This window comes from Malus domestica, chromosome 13, assembly GCF_042453785.1.
Source record: "Malus domestica chromosome 13, GDT2T_hap1".
NCBI lineage: Eukaryota > Viridiplantae > Streptophyta > Magnoliopsida > Rosales > Rosaceae > Malus > Malus domestica.
The window spans coordinates 16,803,964-16,819,805 of record NC_091673.1 but is presented as its reverse complement, the minus strand read 5'-3'; the positions used below and the strand labels follow the sequence as shown (position 1 = coordinate 16,819,805).

At 37.6% G+C, this 15,842-nt stretch overlaps 2 protein-coding genes across 7 annotated transcripts; one reads left to right on the top strand and one right to left on the bottom strand.

Moving 5' to 3' along the window:
* The first annotated feature begins 2,151 nt into the window (after positions 1-2,151).
* Positions 2,152-7,459, top strand: LOC103424040 (pentatricopeptide repeat-containing protein At3g22670, mitochondrial). Of its 6 annotated transcripts, none has more exons than XM_029091880.2 (5): positions 2,152-2,698; positions 3,369-3,446; positions 3,528-3,672; positions 4,279-4,434; positions 5,374-7,459. In XM_029091880.2, the coding sequence occupies exon 5, from the start codon at positions 5,537-5,539 to the stop codon at positions 7,244-7,246; it is 1,710 nt and encodes a 569-aa protein (XP_028947713.2). In that variant the 5' UTR covers positions 2,152-2,698; positions 3,369-3,446; positions 3,528-3,672; positions 4,279-4,434; positions 5,374-5,536; the 3' UTR covers positions 7,247-7,459. The 6 variants fall into 6 exon arrangements, with proteins under 6 accessions (XP_028947713.2, XP_070666487.1, XP_008360330.3 ...); XM_070810386.1 differs by having other exon boundaries at positions 2,290-2,698; positions 3,369-3,430; XM_008362108.4 differs by having other exon boundaries at positions 2,428-2,698; positions 3,369-3,430; positions 4,293-4,434.
* A 75-nt stretch (positions 7,460-7,534) lies between these two features.
* On the bottom strand, positions 7,535-15,147 carry LOC103424039 (DExH-box ATP-dependent RNA helicase DExH16, mitochondrial). The gene is made up of 16 exons (XM_008362106.4): positions 14,839-15,147; positions 13,516-13,639; positions 12,863-12,984; positions 12,548-12,738; positions 12,081-12,221; positions 11,380-11,502; positions 10,539-10,616; positions 10,141-10,309; positions 9,531-9,643; positions 9,342-9,422; positions 8,831-8,896; positions 8,657-8,721; positions 8,502-8,547; positions 8,302-8,418; positions 7,986-8,077; positions 7,535-7,904 (listed from the first exon to the last, which is right to left on the bottom strand). The coding sequence occupies exons 1-16, from the start codon at positions 14,900-14,902 to the stop codon at positions 7,790-7,792; spliced, it is 1,707 nt and encodes a 568-aa protein (XP_008360328.3). The 5' UTR covers positions 14,903-15,147; the 3' UTR covers positions 7,535-7,789.
* Positions 15,148-15,842: the final 695 nt, after the last annotated feature.

Genomic DNA, 15,842 nt, shown 5'->3' with positions numbered 1-15,842 from the left:
GCAGAGATAACTACAGATTTCGGTGGCATTTGAAACATAACCATCATATCATCGGGTTTTTTCGCTAATCTTCAAATACAAAGAGTAAAAAACAATGGTGTTCCGATGAAACTAGATGCATAACAATACCTGCTGCTAAATTCAAAATCATGGTTGCCCACGGGGTAAAAACAACTGTCCCAAAACTTTCCTATTCCTAATTCCCAAAGGCAAGAACCAAAACCTAAACAGATAAATTAGGACATGATTTATGGATAAAAGGTATGCAATAAATTGGCAGAGTCTAAAGCTAATCTAATATGGACTACCAAAATCATGAACTATCAATTTTCTATCTTTTCAATTTCTACAGAGCACCCTGTTCGTCTAGAGGAATTTCCGATGGGGACGTTTCCTAGCCGACGAGCACACATCTCCCCAAGAGGTTGGCACCGATTGATATTGTCTATCGGGTTTCTGCTTATTGGCGGGCTGTAAGAGAAGGACAGAGTTAATTCTGAAAGGTGCCTTTGTGGGGCCTTAGGTGTAGGCCTTGAGGCTCACAATCAAAATTAACTTGAGGTGTTCAGGCGTGCCACTGCCATCTTTAGCATGACAGATGTAAAAATGATGTTTAGTTTAATTGTATATGCCCGAGAGACCAAGTTAGCTATGAAATGTGCCTTTGTAAGGCCTTAGGTGTAGGCTTTGAGGCTCGCAATCAAAATTAACCAAGTACTCGAACATATAGTGATTGTTTCATTGTTGCAGAAGTATTACAACTGTTATATTTTAATCACCCGAGCCCGAAGAGCAGAACAAACCCAAATAGGTGCCTTTGTAGGGCCTTAGGTATAGGCCTTGAGGCTTCCCATCAGAATTAATTCTATACTCAAGCGTTCTGTGGCAATCATAATATAACAAAAGTAAAACTAAGAAATAGGCTGATTACTTGCGCCCCAAGTAACTTCGGACTTCTTGTTATCAAGGATTGTCGTGGATGGGTTAAGTCCACATAAAGTTTTTTTTTATGCCTTGAGACCAAGGACTTTTGATTGATAAATCTTATATGCCCGAAATGTTAGAACTTAGATCTGGTCAAGCTATGAGTGCGGATTCCAACTTTACTTTTTCATGGTTGGGCACCATTAAACCGACCAGATTCAAGAACCAAGACACCTTTTAATCATAAATTTGCTAGAAATAACTTGGATACAGGTGGAAGTATACATCATATTACTAGATTTATGAACGAAAAGACAGAACAAAGAGGGTCGGGTAAGGTTTCACCTTGTCGGGCAAGGCTGATCGTCTTGCAACTTCCTCTCTTTGTGATTTACAAAGGGTTTGAGAGCTAGAAGGGGAGATTGGGATATAAGTTTACAGGAGGGAATCGATACTACAACAAGATTTAGACAAGATGGCAGAGCTTTTACAAAGGCTTTTTGGTGAAGCTTGATCCTGAAAAGGATGAAGGCTTGATGCTGACTACAACTTCGTATGCAAATCTGGCTTGAGCAGAGTTTGTGTATTTGTTTGTTTGATTGAGTGTCCTTGTCTCTGATTTCTCTTTCCCTTTTTATAGATGATTTGGCTTGGCTGCCTGCAGCATCGATCTTGCCTGAATGCAGCTGAAGAGTAGTGACTCATCAGCTTTTTACTTGTACTACCATTGTAAAGTACTTTTGGGCTGATAGCTGGCTAGTCTAGGTGAACAAGTGGCTCAAGTGATCTGCACTTAGTCGGGAAAAGGGCTTCTTCCACCATTTGGGCTTCGGCTGAGCTTGGGCTTCCTTCCTTCTAGACCTTCTTTTGGGCTAACTTCCTTTTGAGCCCAAAGTTCCAGTTTTAACCCAAACACACCCATTTCCTTCCTGCAAATGGGTCTTACAAATTTCCACTCGTTTCTATCAATTTTGTTAGAATTAACAATTATGCGGAGCATTTTTATAGTGAATTTCAGCGACCCATTTGCCCGATTAGTTTGCAATTATATGGTATTTTAAAAAAAAAAAGCTCAAAAATTAACCCACACATTCTCCACAAACACCTGATTCTTCAAAATTTTCTAAAAATGGAGAACTGAATCACCCAATTTTCTTAATTAAAGAAAGAACAAAAAAAATCAGTTTTCTTTTTGGTCAAATTCGAAGACCCAAGGAAGAAGTAAGTGAATTTTCTGATAGGGGGTGAGAGAGAGGGGGAGAGAGAGAGCGCGCAGCGGGGGACTGACCTCTAAACAGCAAAGCAGAAACGGATTTTTGTGGTGGTCAACTGTTTTCAGTCAGTTTTACCATTTCGGTCTAATTTGCAATACAAGGGTACCACAGAGGACACTGAGAGGGAGTTCCACTTTCGGCTCCATCTTTGACCCGTCCGTATGCTTAATCAGCATATGGGCCGCCCCGCCCCGCCCCGAGCCTAATATATGTATGGGCAGGCCCTTAAGGGAAACGACTCCCATTTTTTAAACTCTAACGCTCGCTTTTATATGATTGTGCACTGTCGTTGCCTTCTTACGTGTGCTTTCCTCCTCTCTCAACTCTTTTCAATGTTCTCAAGCACTCTGAACCCGCTTGCCTCTCCACCAGTTCACCCAGTCCACCGCCACCACGGCCACCGCTTCGCCCAAAATCCGACGAAGGGCGCCACAACAAACGTGTGAATCTTCCTGCACCACCGGTCTCCGCAACGTTTTCCAAAACCCGCTTGACCGAAGGTAAGCGAATTTGGTGTTCTGGATTATATTGGAATTGAAATAGGTTTGGTTTCATTAACTTTTTGGGTTATTGAATTTGTATGCTCTGATTGTTTTGGAATTTGAGTTTGGATTGGAATTTAATTTTGATTTACAAATTTCTGATAAAACCTCAACCAGAAATTTGGGAACGTGTCTTTTTCGGTTTCTTTCTTCTGATTTTTTGGATTTTCATCTGGGTTATTTTCTGAACATGCTCCATTTATTTTACGCTTGTTTTCGTCAAATAAATAACCTTACAGAACCAGATGCCACTGAAATGGCGAGTGGCATATATGTTTGTTTCTATGTTTTCAAATCTGGGTTTTAGATATTTTCTTTGTTTTGGTTAATAATGGAATTTTGGCTCCCAATTTCTTAAAACTTTAGAATTTTTTTTTTCTATTATTTAGTGTGAGAATATGGGTCCAAGATTGGATTCTTCCAATTTCTGGGCAGGGAAAACAGGGTGGTGACGGTAGAGAATTCCAACTTCTTTGTGGTGGAAATCATAGTTTCATTCTAGATTTTCTTTTGGGTTTATGAAATGAGTTGGAATGATGTCTCATGATTATGTGAATGTTTTTTAATTTAGTTGTGAACCTAATAATCTAATCGTGTCTCGTGATTATGTCAATATTAATAAATTTAGGTGTGAACCAGAACCTGGATATCAACCAAGGACTGACTGCGGGAGGGTTCAAGTTTTCCGACGTGATTGTTAATTTCTGTAATTTAATTATTTTGAGTTCCTATTTTTTATAATTCTGTTTTTGTAGGAATTATTGTTAATTGTTATGTTGAATTTCAGGCACGAAGCTAGGAGAGAGTTTTCGTCTGCACCAATAAGTAAAAGATTCGATGTTTTCACTCTGGAGACTCTGGATAGCATCTGTGTAGCCATTATAGGGTTCATAAAAGAGCAGAACACTATCTAAAACGGGATTCCTTCTGAGGTAGTACTCCATGTTTGCTAATATTGCTCTTCTTTACTGATTTCGGTTGACATTGTGAATGTACTTTACTTTTGAATGTTTTTCGGTACAAATTTAGTTTCGAATTTTGGGTTCGCTTGGATATGATGCATTTGAGAGTTTTGGGGAATCACAAATCTTGGAGGTATTGAGTTTTGGGAACCGTCTTTTAATTCAGATTCATATTGGGATATGGATGCTGTGAACAGTCAATTGGTGGTAACTTAGTATATTACCTATGAAAATTGGCATCAAGTATAATTATGGAGAATGCGAAATTACCTTTTTGTTGCTGTGAACTAGGAATAACAAAAACAATTAGATTGTATAAGATTATACTTGTGGCATTCTCCACAGCGGAGCACAAGCGTTTTTGCTAGTTTAATCTACGCTAAAACCCAAAACACTCTGAAACACTGTTCATAAGCACAGTATTTTTCCTGTTTTACCCCTGTTAAGTTTGCATTATTATGTTTTTACATGGACAAAAATGCCCCTTACTCATCTCTTTCCTCCTGATTTCTTCCTGCCTGGCCGTCGTCTTGTTTTCCAATTAAAAATCTTGTGCGACTTCTCCTCACCAAGCAGCCACTCTGCTGCAGATCTTTCAAGTTGAAGTTCCTCTCCTTCAACCTTTGTATGTTGGATTTCACATCAACAACATCTCCCTATAGCCTAGGAGCTTTGTTCGGATTCAAGCTTTCCGACGGTAATTGGACGATTCCTCCGACGCACACCATCAAGGTTAGTCTGAAACAATTCCTACCTTATTAACCTATTGCATGTCAAAATCGGCTTCAAATTTGTGATTTAATATAATTGGGCTTTTGAAAAAAAATTCATGATTTTGTCTAATCCAATTTAACAATTAGAAATTTCGCCTGGGGACTGCAATTTCATCTGCTCTAAACAAATAGATTCTTTTTATTCTGAATTTAGAAAATTATATTCGAATTTGTTTTACATCTGATTCAGTTGGATTTAGGGGTTGCTCTTTAGTGTTTCCTGGCCTGAGTTGTATATAAAGAAAAAAGAGTGATCTTTTTGTATCGTAAAGAGTTCATCAGGATCATAGACACGAGTCTGATATTATCAAGTAAGATGCCGAGTCCTCATGCATTCATATAATTACATTTGTGAGCTGCTTTTCTGGGGTTTTGTTGATTTTGGTTGTTTATTTGTTATATACAAGAAGAGTGACAACGCCAAGAACATTATCAATCTATACATGAAAAACATAACACTTGGGCCAATCTAACCATTTATTTTGAGCACATCATAAAACATATGACAACGGGGTTTTTTCAAGTCAATTTTTTGTTGGCATGTTGTTGATCATGTAAGTGTTGATTGATAAATGCGAGTGCTTTTGGCCTTTTATGACAAAGAAGAAGAAGAATAGTATGTATGCTATAACATTATGAGTTTGAGAACTGAGACATGTGAATTGTATGGAGGTAAGCAACAATTATGTCATTTTTATTTATTTTTTTGCTAAAAAGATTGTGTGACTTTTTGATATATTGTTCATTACGAAACAAGGAAGAATAGGAAGAAAATGATATGATCTCTAACTATTCGACTTTGTTATAAGCAATATTGTTTGGTGAAATAATTGTGTTAAGATATTTGAGAAAATTAAAAATATTTAAAATTAATTTTGAGGTGTTTCTCATTCTCCAGGTGAAATCTGGATATCAAATCTCAAGATCAATGGTGCCACAAAGTGGCATATGAAGCAAGGCTCTTGTTAAAATTAAAATTCCTTCGGGACAGTTCAGTTTCTGCTTTAAACCATCCCTCCATATTCGAATCTCACCAACCGAGCGCTGGCGCCTCCCTCAAAATGCTTCGAAGCTTTCAAAACCCCAATCTCTACTCCATTTCCAAAACCCACATCAAACTCCTGCATTACTTCTTATCCAATCACTTATGCACCACAACAGAGCCAACCCAAGTCCCCGAGTCACCTGACCTTCCGAACTGGGTTAAATTCTTGGACACCAAGCACCCAGAAGCCGCAGGTTTAGACGAAGATTTTATCATCCCTTCACTTGCCAATTGGGTCGAAGCCCCAATGCTCAAAGACCCCAAAAAAGCCGTCAAGCTCCCGGTTGTCGAGATCGCGGATACCGACATAGACATAATTAGTAGAGTTTTGAAAAACCAGCACCCGTCGCTGGAAAATGTAGCTCAAGCTTTAAGTGGGATTGTTTTGGATTTGTCAAACGGTTTGGTGGAACGGGTTTTGAGGAGGTTTAGCAATGAATGGGTTCCGGCTTTCGGGTTTTTCACTTGGGCAAAAATGCAAACAGGTTATAGGCATGCGCCGGAGGTGTACAATTTTATGGTTGACATCTTGGGGAAAGCCGAGAAGTTTGACATTATGTGGGATTTGGTTATAGAAATGGACAAAATTGGAGAAAGGTATGTTAGTTTGGATACGATGAGTAAGGTGATGAGGAGGCTTGCTAGGGCTGGTAGGTACAAGGAGGCAATCGATGCATTTCGAGGAATCGAGCAATTTGGAGTGAGCAAAGATGTGTTGTCTCTAAACGCTCTGATGGGTGCATTGGTGAAGGAGCGAAGCGTTGAGCTTGCCCACGAAATTTTCTTGGAGTTTAAGGAATCCATACCTTTGAATGTTAGTACTTTCAATGTTTTGATACATGGGTGGTGCAAATATAGGAACTTGGACATTGCTAGGAAGACAATGGAGGAGATGGAGAAGCACAGGTTTAAACCTGATGTTTTCTCGTATACCTCTTTGATTGAAGCTTATTGTAACGACAAAGATTTTCGCAAAGTTGCCGAAGTTCTTGGGGAGATGAAGGACAAGGGTTGTGAGCCAAATGCCGTGACTTATACCATCATAATGCATGCTTTAGGGAAGGCAAGGGAGATAACTAAGGCTTTGGATATTTACGAGAAGATGAAAATGAGTGGCTGTATTCCGGATACTTCATTTTACAGCTCGTTGATTTTCCTCCTTGGTAAAGCCGGTAGGCTTAAGGATGTTCAGGAAATAGTTGAGGACATGGAAAAGCAAGGTATAAAGCTGGACGTTTTGGCATATAATACCTTGATTAACATAGCATCTACGCATTCACAGGAAGAGGCTGCTCTCAAATGGCTCAAGAAAATGGAGGAGGATTTGTGCAAGCCGGATCTCAAGACCTATGCTCCGCTGTTGAAGTTGTTCTGCAGAAAGAAAAGGATGAGGGTGCTCTGCTTTTTGTTAGATCACATGTTTAAGAATGACATTGGCATTGAAGGTGGAACTTATGCACTCCTGGTACGCGGGCTGTGTGTGAATGGTAAACTTGCAACCGCTTGCTCCTTCTTTGAGGAGATGGTATTGAAGGGTTTTTCTCCGAAGGACAGCACATACAGTATGTTGATAAAAGAATTGGAGGGTAAGAGTATGCAGAAAGAGAAGAAACATGTTGAGAGGTTGATGTTGCAGGCAAGAGGGCAAGAGATAATGGGCAACGATTCTGCAGTGTCTACTGTTGAAGAGAGTAATGCACAAGGGGCATGTGTTTCTGTGATGTAAGCAATTAAATGGCCCGGACGTGCCCTCAAGAATTTAAGCGAACTTAACAGGTTGTTCTGAGCCACTTAAAAGACGATGTATTCAGACTTCATTTAGAGCTTAGGGGTAACAAAGATGTATTTATTTGGTGTAAGCAATTTAGAGCATTTTGTTGTGCAAAGTTTGTCTTGTGATTTTCTACTCAATTAATCTTAAAACCGTGTTTGGTGAGAATTTCCTTGTAATTTCCCCATAAAATTGAACAAAAGAAAAAGAAAAAGAATAAGAAAATTGGAGAGAGATCCGCTCTGAACTTGTATCCATCAATTTAACTGCCATTACTGTCATCCATGTTTGCATACATAACAAGAGAATAATCCAATGATTTGATTTCCTTTGCTACATAATTACAAAATTAAACTGCTTTTCAGGCTGTTAAAAATTAAAAAGTAGAGAACTTTTCTTCAAAGATTGGAGCTTCGTGATTTGTCTGAGAAGTTGACGCATGAATGGTTCAACTGACCACCGACGAGAAGGAATGGACACACTTAACGACGATAAATCTCACAAGTACGGTCTGGCTTTCCGGGATAATAGTGAAGTTGAGGGAGTACGTGAGGCTAATCTCTTGCTTCTCGGCTTCTGCCATCCTAACCTCTCCAGAAAGTCTTCGATCAACCTACACTTTCGAAGTAGAACAAATTAGAGATCCCAAGCAATTGAGGACCGAAAAACCAATGCTAGTTACAAGTGAACTCACATGCTGCAGATGGACTTCTGTGTAGATGCAAGCTCGCGGTCTGGAAATGATTCCTCCAATCGGAAACTCAACCAAACGTATAGATCCAAAACCTTCAATTTTGGCACCAACAGAAAACTTATCAAAAGCTCGCCTCACAGAAAACTTATATCTTTTGGTTCCGAGTCTTACTATTGAACAAATGATTACCACAACTAAATCTTACGGGCTACAATTTAGTAACTTCCATCGACAGGGGGTGAACATTCCACTGGTGAAATTTGGAAATTAAAACCCCATTTGTCTCACAATTGGCAATCTAAACAAACTATATTACCTTGTGAATGGATTCAAGCTCCTTGAGTGCAGCTTCCGTTTTTGGTACCTTAAGTGATCCTGGCGTGAATATTTCACGGAGCCGAACAATGCCCTTCTGTGCATAATTTTGTGCAAACTATAAAAGGACAAAACGGTTATAATGGTTTCCGATAAAGAAACAAACATTCACAACACTCGTGAACAGTATTACAATGTTACCTGCGTAAGACCCTGGGATGAAATTTCGTCATCCATGTCAACTGGGCTGCAAATCACAATGATGAATAATCTGAATCCGAAAAAGTTACAGAAATCTACCAACCATGCATGGCGAACTAAATTTTACAAAGGCAAACTCGGGCAAAAGTTTTTACCTTATGCAGAAAAGGTACTTATCATGCAACCCAAGAGGCAACGCATCGATAACAGCAGCAACTTTCTGATCAAAGTCAAGGTGGAAGCAACAGAGGGAGAAAAAAAAAATACCAAAGTCAGTTGTCGTACATGATTGTCAAGAAGAAATATAGCATTGAGGTTGACAGGCATACCAATACTTCTTCACAGTCAGCAATAAAATAATTGTCCGATAATTTGGCATTCTCTAAAAAATGTTCCTGTCAACACGTAGGAGAAGAAAATGATATGTATATGTGTGTGTGTAGATATATATATAACAAGAGGATTAAAATTCAGTTAAATGGACCGTCAAACAATCAAATTAATTCTTCATTAGATGATAATTTTAGTTTTGGTTGAAGTTGTCATAGACTCATAGCAAACACAAAATGAGTAGTTTTGGATACAACTCGACATGTATCACCTAAAAAGTTCAGATCCTCTTAGATAGACTACACCATTCTGAAATCATCTATATCTTTGGGTTCAACGAGCAGCCAGAACCAAATTGCTATCAGTGTGAAGCACAACTGAAATTTAATCACTGAATAGCTCTATAATTTCCCATGTGCCTCACCCACTGCCACTGAGCCCCCGTTGGTTGTATGCAAACATTTAAAGATAGAACATACGACAATATAGAAATGATCAAATGAAACCAACCAGAATTTGGTAGAGGCCGCATTCTGGGTGTAAACGTGAATACATATACATAAGATCAAAGGTAGGAAATAATCCAGCACTCTGCATTATAACAACAGCACCCAATTAGAAGACAAGTAACACCATACTAAACCACAAACTGACATCCAGAAGTGGATGCAATGAACATTTTCATTATAGTATAATCACCTCAAGAGTCGGAGATGGGGATTCTAGCGATGAATGAAGCAAGGACAAATCATCTGCATTTAAACAAGTCACTTCACCAACAGGAAATTTTGATCCATACCTGCCGGCTCTTCCTGCAATAAAAACCATGTCCGTCCTTATATACGGAATCCATCATTTCAAGGTAAGAGAATAACAAGTTACCATTGCGCCAAATAACTATAAGTTAGTGCACATTACAATGTTTACGGCATAACACACAACAGCAACTTTATGAACTACAGATACACCTCAATGAAATGGAAAGCTATCATTTTAGTTCTTATTATTAGGCTAAGGTATCCTCCCACTTATGAAGTATTTCTGGCGATAGCTAAGAGAGAGACAGTAAGGTGTTCGAGCAAATCAGGGAATCTTAAATGCAGGGGAAATGAATGATGCGCGGACCTCATGAGTCGACTTAAAAAGATAAGGAGAGAGTAAAGTAGCACTCAAGCTCCATTATCTCTTTTAATGACAATCTACTTCCAAATAGGCTCCTAGCACTAGCATCAGGGTAAAATTCGAATATCAGCTATATACTTAAAAGTCTAACGTATATGCAGCATAACTTAGCCAAAGAAAAGAGTACCTGCAATTTGTTTGACCTCCGGTACAGTGAGCTCCCGCATCTCAAAACCATCAAATTTCATCATTGTTGAGAATATGATCCGTGAAATGTTCAGATTAAGACCCATCCCGATGGCATCACTAGCCACGAGAACATCAAACTCACTGCTTGCATCATTAAACATGGTTGCCTGCAGTCCTAAAGGGTGTATTAACTCAGAAAATGTGGTGATCACAAAAGGTTGAAACTATAAAACAATAATCACGAGCACGACCACAAATCCACAACTCGGTAGAAATCTGCATTTTACTTTTTCACATACAAATGAGTGTAGCATGACAGTAAAAAACTTCTGACTAAAGGAAAACCAATTGCAGCATGGCAAGATGAGCTTTAAATACAAAGGAAGGAACTAATACCTGTCTTGTTCGAGTCTCCGGTGGAAGCGAACCATAAACAACTGAACAAAGATGCTTTCCCACAGTTTCAATTTCTTTCTAGCAATACGATAGACGATACAAATTCACTTTGAGAAGTTAGTACAAAATAATATAGACAGTAAATAGAATCAAGGAAGAAAAAGAGCATCAACAGAAGTTGAAACAGCGTCAGAACTAAAACATCAAAATGATTTCCTTTCTGCAAGCCGAGAAATAAAATTGAATGTTAATATATCAGGGACGTGTGATCTGTTCAGACTATTGGGTTGACACTCTTGAGATTAGAATGGTGCTTTATCAACCAATGACCATTTTGAACTCAAGATTGTCCTTCAAGTCCCAATTTCTTTCAAGTGTCTCTCTTCCCAGCCCCATCTCCCATGTAACTCAAAGTAGAGAATCTTCTCACTATCAAGATTCAGAAAAGCTTATTCTGAGATCAATTTTCCTCATCCAACCAACATACATAAGTCATGCGTCTCGTACAAATATACCCAGTCAATCAGTCTTACAAAATCTATCCTTTAGGTTAACCCAGCCTGTTAGAAACTTGGATGTTACAACTTTTTCCCCCCTCCAGCGAAGATCTTATAAGTTATATCTGATCTAAGTTCTAGGAGCTCTTCTTATCTACCTAAATATGGCTTATGGATGAAGCATACCTAGAAAGTTTAAAAGCTCATACCATATTCATACCGTAAGAAAATGGACCTCTGGGAAAAATGTTGAAAAGATATCTTGATAAACATAAACCGCACACACATGCACCTATATATATCATGGAATACCAAAACAAATACAAGAAACTGCCAATCACTACCTTTAATTTGTATATTTTGTGGCGTGAAAAGGTTACAATGCAGTCGCCTGTCCTTATATTAGAAAAAGAACCGAGAGGAACCTTCATTGGAACAAGAGGCGAAAGTCTCTCATAGAAGTGAACCTAAAGCAAAGCCACAAACAAGTACACTATGAGGAACAAAGAGAATAACATGAGACACAAAAAGCAGATCGGCATAGCAATACTGAATGCATAAGACTCATAAAAGCACTTAACCAATACAATATCATCTAAAGTCAAAACATGAAAATTTCAGATAAAATAAATTATGTTCACCCAATCCTTTGTTGAATAATCTAAGGAAAACATGTAGACATTCTCAAAATTTCTCGGAATAACATTCAGATTCTTTTGTTCCCTTACTCTTATGCATACAACCGAATTTTAAAGCGGAAACCAGAAACCAGAATAAATAATATTTGGGATCAGTAAATACAGTAGTTATATTACTTATATATGAATCAAAGTGAAATGAACTTAGATATGGATACAATTTGGGATCAGTAAATACTAAATATATAAAACTTAATTAATAGTTCAAATGTATAAACTCCATGCACAAAGAAAAAAAATCAGTAACAGAGAATTATTTAGAATCCTTAGCACTCTAGTCCAAGAATAACTAAATTACTAAACAAGAAAAACCTTGAGCCAATCTAGCTACAAAAATATCCTATTACCTCAACATGATCACCAGTTACTTTTAATATTTCCTGAATAAGAGGAACAGAAGCTGGATCTCCACAAAGGTGAAGTTCATCGGCAGATATTCCTAATAGAGCTCGTGTAAAGGAAAAGCCCCTCGTCTTACAACTCAACATCTGGTCCAAAAGAAGGAAAATTAACTTAATAATATACATAAAGCAATGTTCAGGACAATAGTATTTCGCTATGTGGCAGAATGCATGTTGACTTGCAACCATAAGAAAAATCAGCTACATCAACACATACCTCTATTAGATGGTAGTATTTCGCTATGTTCAGGACAATAGTATTCTTCACTAGTCCTTATACCTCAATAATTATGCATTTCCAGTTTTCCACTAAACACGACAATCTCAATTTGAACAACAGACTGATCTTTAAAATCTTCTGATATATGGTAGGAAGCAAATCCCTAGAGTCCACATAAATAAAACCAACTTGCCTGAATTTCATCAACAATGGCACAATGGTAGCTGGAAGTTACATCAGCCATTTCAACTGTCACAGCCTTGTGTTTTGCACCATCAACCTCGTCTCTCTCTTGTCCTGTAATAAGATCACAAGGAACTTTTGCCTTGTTCAACCGTTTTGCAACCTCCCAAGCCAACAATCTCAGAGGACCACAGTATATTCCTGTAGGGAAGGAAAAACACTGAACTATGTTCACGGGTGTGTTTGCATTATTATAGCAGTTTCCAATTAATAACTAGGTAAACTATATAATCAATACACTGCAAGTTTAGCACTCACAACATACCAGATGGACTTGATTCCAGTCGCTTCAGAGCATTGTACGTCTTACCACTATTCGTGGGACCCATGTGCAGGATAACCTTGCGCTGCTTACTTCGAGCTTTTGGATACCAAGTATGAGGAGAACTGGAATATGACCATATTCAATTATGAGGATAAAACTAAAGGATGTTAGATATGCATGAAAGTAAATTTAACAATAAAAATAGAATACAAAGGGGAAAATGATTCATCGTTGGATCCTAAATTATAGGCTTTGAGCTACAGCTGTATGTAAACTCAAGCATTGCCTCCATATATCCACATAATGTACAAAATGATGGACCCAAAATTACAGAGATCCACTAAAAGATTGCGAAATCACACTATATAAAGTCCTAAAATTTTCATCCCACATACTACAAACTACATTATTAAACAATGACTGTTTAAAGTAGCCAAATTAATCTACAAAATCTAAAAGAAAAATATTTCTAAGGTTAAAACACAAAAGAAATAGAAAAAAGAGCAACTCGTCTAGAAGAATAGAACACTACGCAAGAGAATTGGAAATTGGTAGTTATACTTTGATTCTTACAAGTCTTACACAATTTACAATTGCATATCCAAGGAAAAACTAGTTTCAATCTTCAATAGTTGTGGGAACAAATTTCTTACGTCAGGTCAGTAAAATCAAACTGCGTTGTACCACTGGAGCTGCTATACTGTTTTGTTTTATCAACAACATTAATCAAAGCCGCGACCTTCAATTCCAAGTGCAGACAAGAGGGCCGCACATTACCTGCTAGACATGTGGAATTAGAACAATAAGAAACAACATGAAACATCAAACTAGTTGCTGTGACCGTCAGATGATTGACTCAAAAATAAGTCCATCCAGAACTTTTGCTAAAATAAGCAAAGACCAAGAAGTCATAATATTCTGTACAGATGCTATTGTAAAAACATGTTGGCTATAACAGCTACCGACATTGAAAAGTCTGGATCACGAACATTTTTGGTCTATTGAAAAGGTAAACAACAGCTATCTCTCTTTCTCTTCAACTCTCCCCACTCTTTTGGAGAGAAAGAGAAGTACGGCATATGAGAAAGTGAGGTTCTGACCTTGTTTCTCTCAATCCAAACAAGGATTGCACACACCTCTATCAATGGTAAAAAGATAAAATCGGACTTAAAAGCAATATCTGAACCTATTAGTATAAGCCATATGATTGAACTTGATTTTAACATTTCACTTTCCCTCGTTGCTTAACAAAGTTGGTAAAGCAAAACTGCTAAAGTTTCCAGTAAGTAACCCACACGAGAATTGGAAACATTTGGAAGTATTGACATGTGAAACAAACTACAAATGGTAAATGATGTATCCCTCCTATTGCAAACTATGAAAGTATATTATTGGTACAATTAACATGATCAGATCACCAAGTCACATGGTTTCATTAGCCTCATGAATGCAGGGGTTAGAAATTTCTCAAATTACTCGAATGAAGCGTTTAGAGGTCGCACTTGGTGCGATGGCAAGTGCCTTCGCCCATGAGCGGTAGGTCTCGGGTTCGAGACTTGGGAGCAGTCTCTCCATAAATGGGGGTAAGGCTAGCCGACATTCACCTCTCCCAGACCCTGCGTAAAGCGAGAGCCTTGTGCACTGGGTACGACCTTTTTTTACTCGAATGAAGCGTTTAAAAATTAGAACCTTTTTCTAGGCTAACATATCTCAATTCAGATTGAATGCTGAATGCAAAGTTCAATACTTGTGGTCAGTTTAATCCCACTACAATCAAATTTCTTAACTTTTATTTATCCTAAAAGAAGAACATGTCAAAACCGTGGAAAACAAGAGAAAACAACAACTTCTTATAGCTTACCTTTTCCCCACCATTTTCTCAGCAGCCAAACACCTTATATGTGCAAAACCAACAAACTGAAACAAACAATAATAACATATTCTTGCAAAAAAAAGGTGGGTTTGGAAGAACATGCCCTGGAGAGTGCGAGAAACGCCCACAGATGAAATTCTTCGGGAGAGTATCAACGATGCCGCCATTTTTTCCGGGTTGAGAATTGAGATTCTTGCCAAAACAAAAGAAACTGATGCCAAAAACGCTTCTGTTATTGCTGCTGTTGTTGCGCTTGTGAGAATTGTCAAACAAAAACTAGAAGAGAAGCAACAATAGAAAAAGTCATGATTTGGTTTTTGTCTCTCGAACACTCAAGGTGCCAAAACTCATATTTCGGGTTCGCTGCGGGACTTGGTTGTACTCACACAACTCTCCGTTTTGGACCTAAGTTACAAATTTGTATTAGAATTGGCTATTAAATTACTAACGCTACAAACCCTTATTGTCATTGATGATGATTGGAATTTGGAGGTGTACCCAATGATGGAAAGAGATCCGTCCTCCAAAGCTCAAGGATCAAGTAATTCAGATCCTTAAAATTTGATCTAATAAAAATTTTTACTAACTTCTCTATTTTTAGTTATTGGATCAAAAATTTCAAGCATCCCTTTGGACATCTAGGGTTAGGCACAGTTCGATTTAGATAACGAATTAAATGATCTATTTAAGGTATAATTAAGAAGGTTATGGTTGTTTACGGCAATATTTTTAAGCTTTGAAAAATCAAATTTTGTCACTTAATTTCTCAAAATTCAAGGTATGTCTCACTTACTTCTATTATCTAAGTTCGTTAAAGGAAAAATTAGTATCCGGTCCCTAGTTCTTACTGTTCATTGACTAAGACCTTATTAGTTCTCAAATTTTGATTCAAGTCCCTAGCATTAATGTGATAATGAATTTACATGTTTATTATATAATTTTTTAATATAAAAATTAGTAATTAATTTAGGGTTTAATACTCACACCTCTATTAAACTTCTAATTAATTTTCAATTCAAACATTTTCAAAATAATAAAAAATTAAATTAAATTAAGTTTGTACCTATTAGTTATATATATATATATATAAAGATTCTCAATTTTTTA

What these genes read in the sequence shown, in the direction of transcription:
- LOC103424040 (XM_029091880.2), top strand. Translation starts at nt 5,537, where the DNA reads ATGCTTCGAAGCTTTCAAAACCCCAATCTCTACTCCATTTCCAAAACC.
- LOC103424039 (XM_008362106.4), bottom strand. Translation starts at nt 14,902, where the DNA reads ATGGCGGCATCGTTGATACTCTCCCGAAGAATTTCATCTGTGGGCGTT. An exon ending in GGAGGTCAAACAAATTGCAG is followed by an intron (nt 9,644 to 10,140) that starts GTACTCTTTTCT and finishes TTTTTATTGCAG; the next exon opens with GAAGAGCCGGCAGGTATGGA. An exon ending in CAGAAGTCCATCTGCAGCAT is followed by an intron (nt 7,905 to 7,985) that starts GTGAGTTCACTT and finishes TCGAAAGTGTAG; the next exon opens with GTTGATCGAAGACTTTCTGG.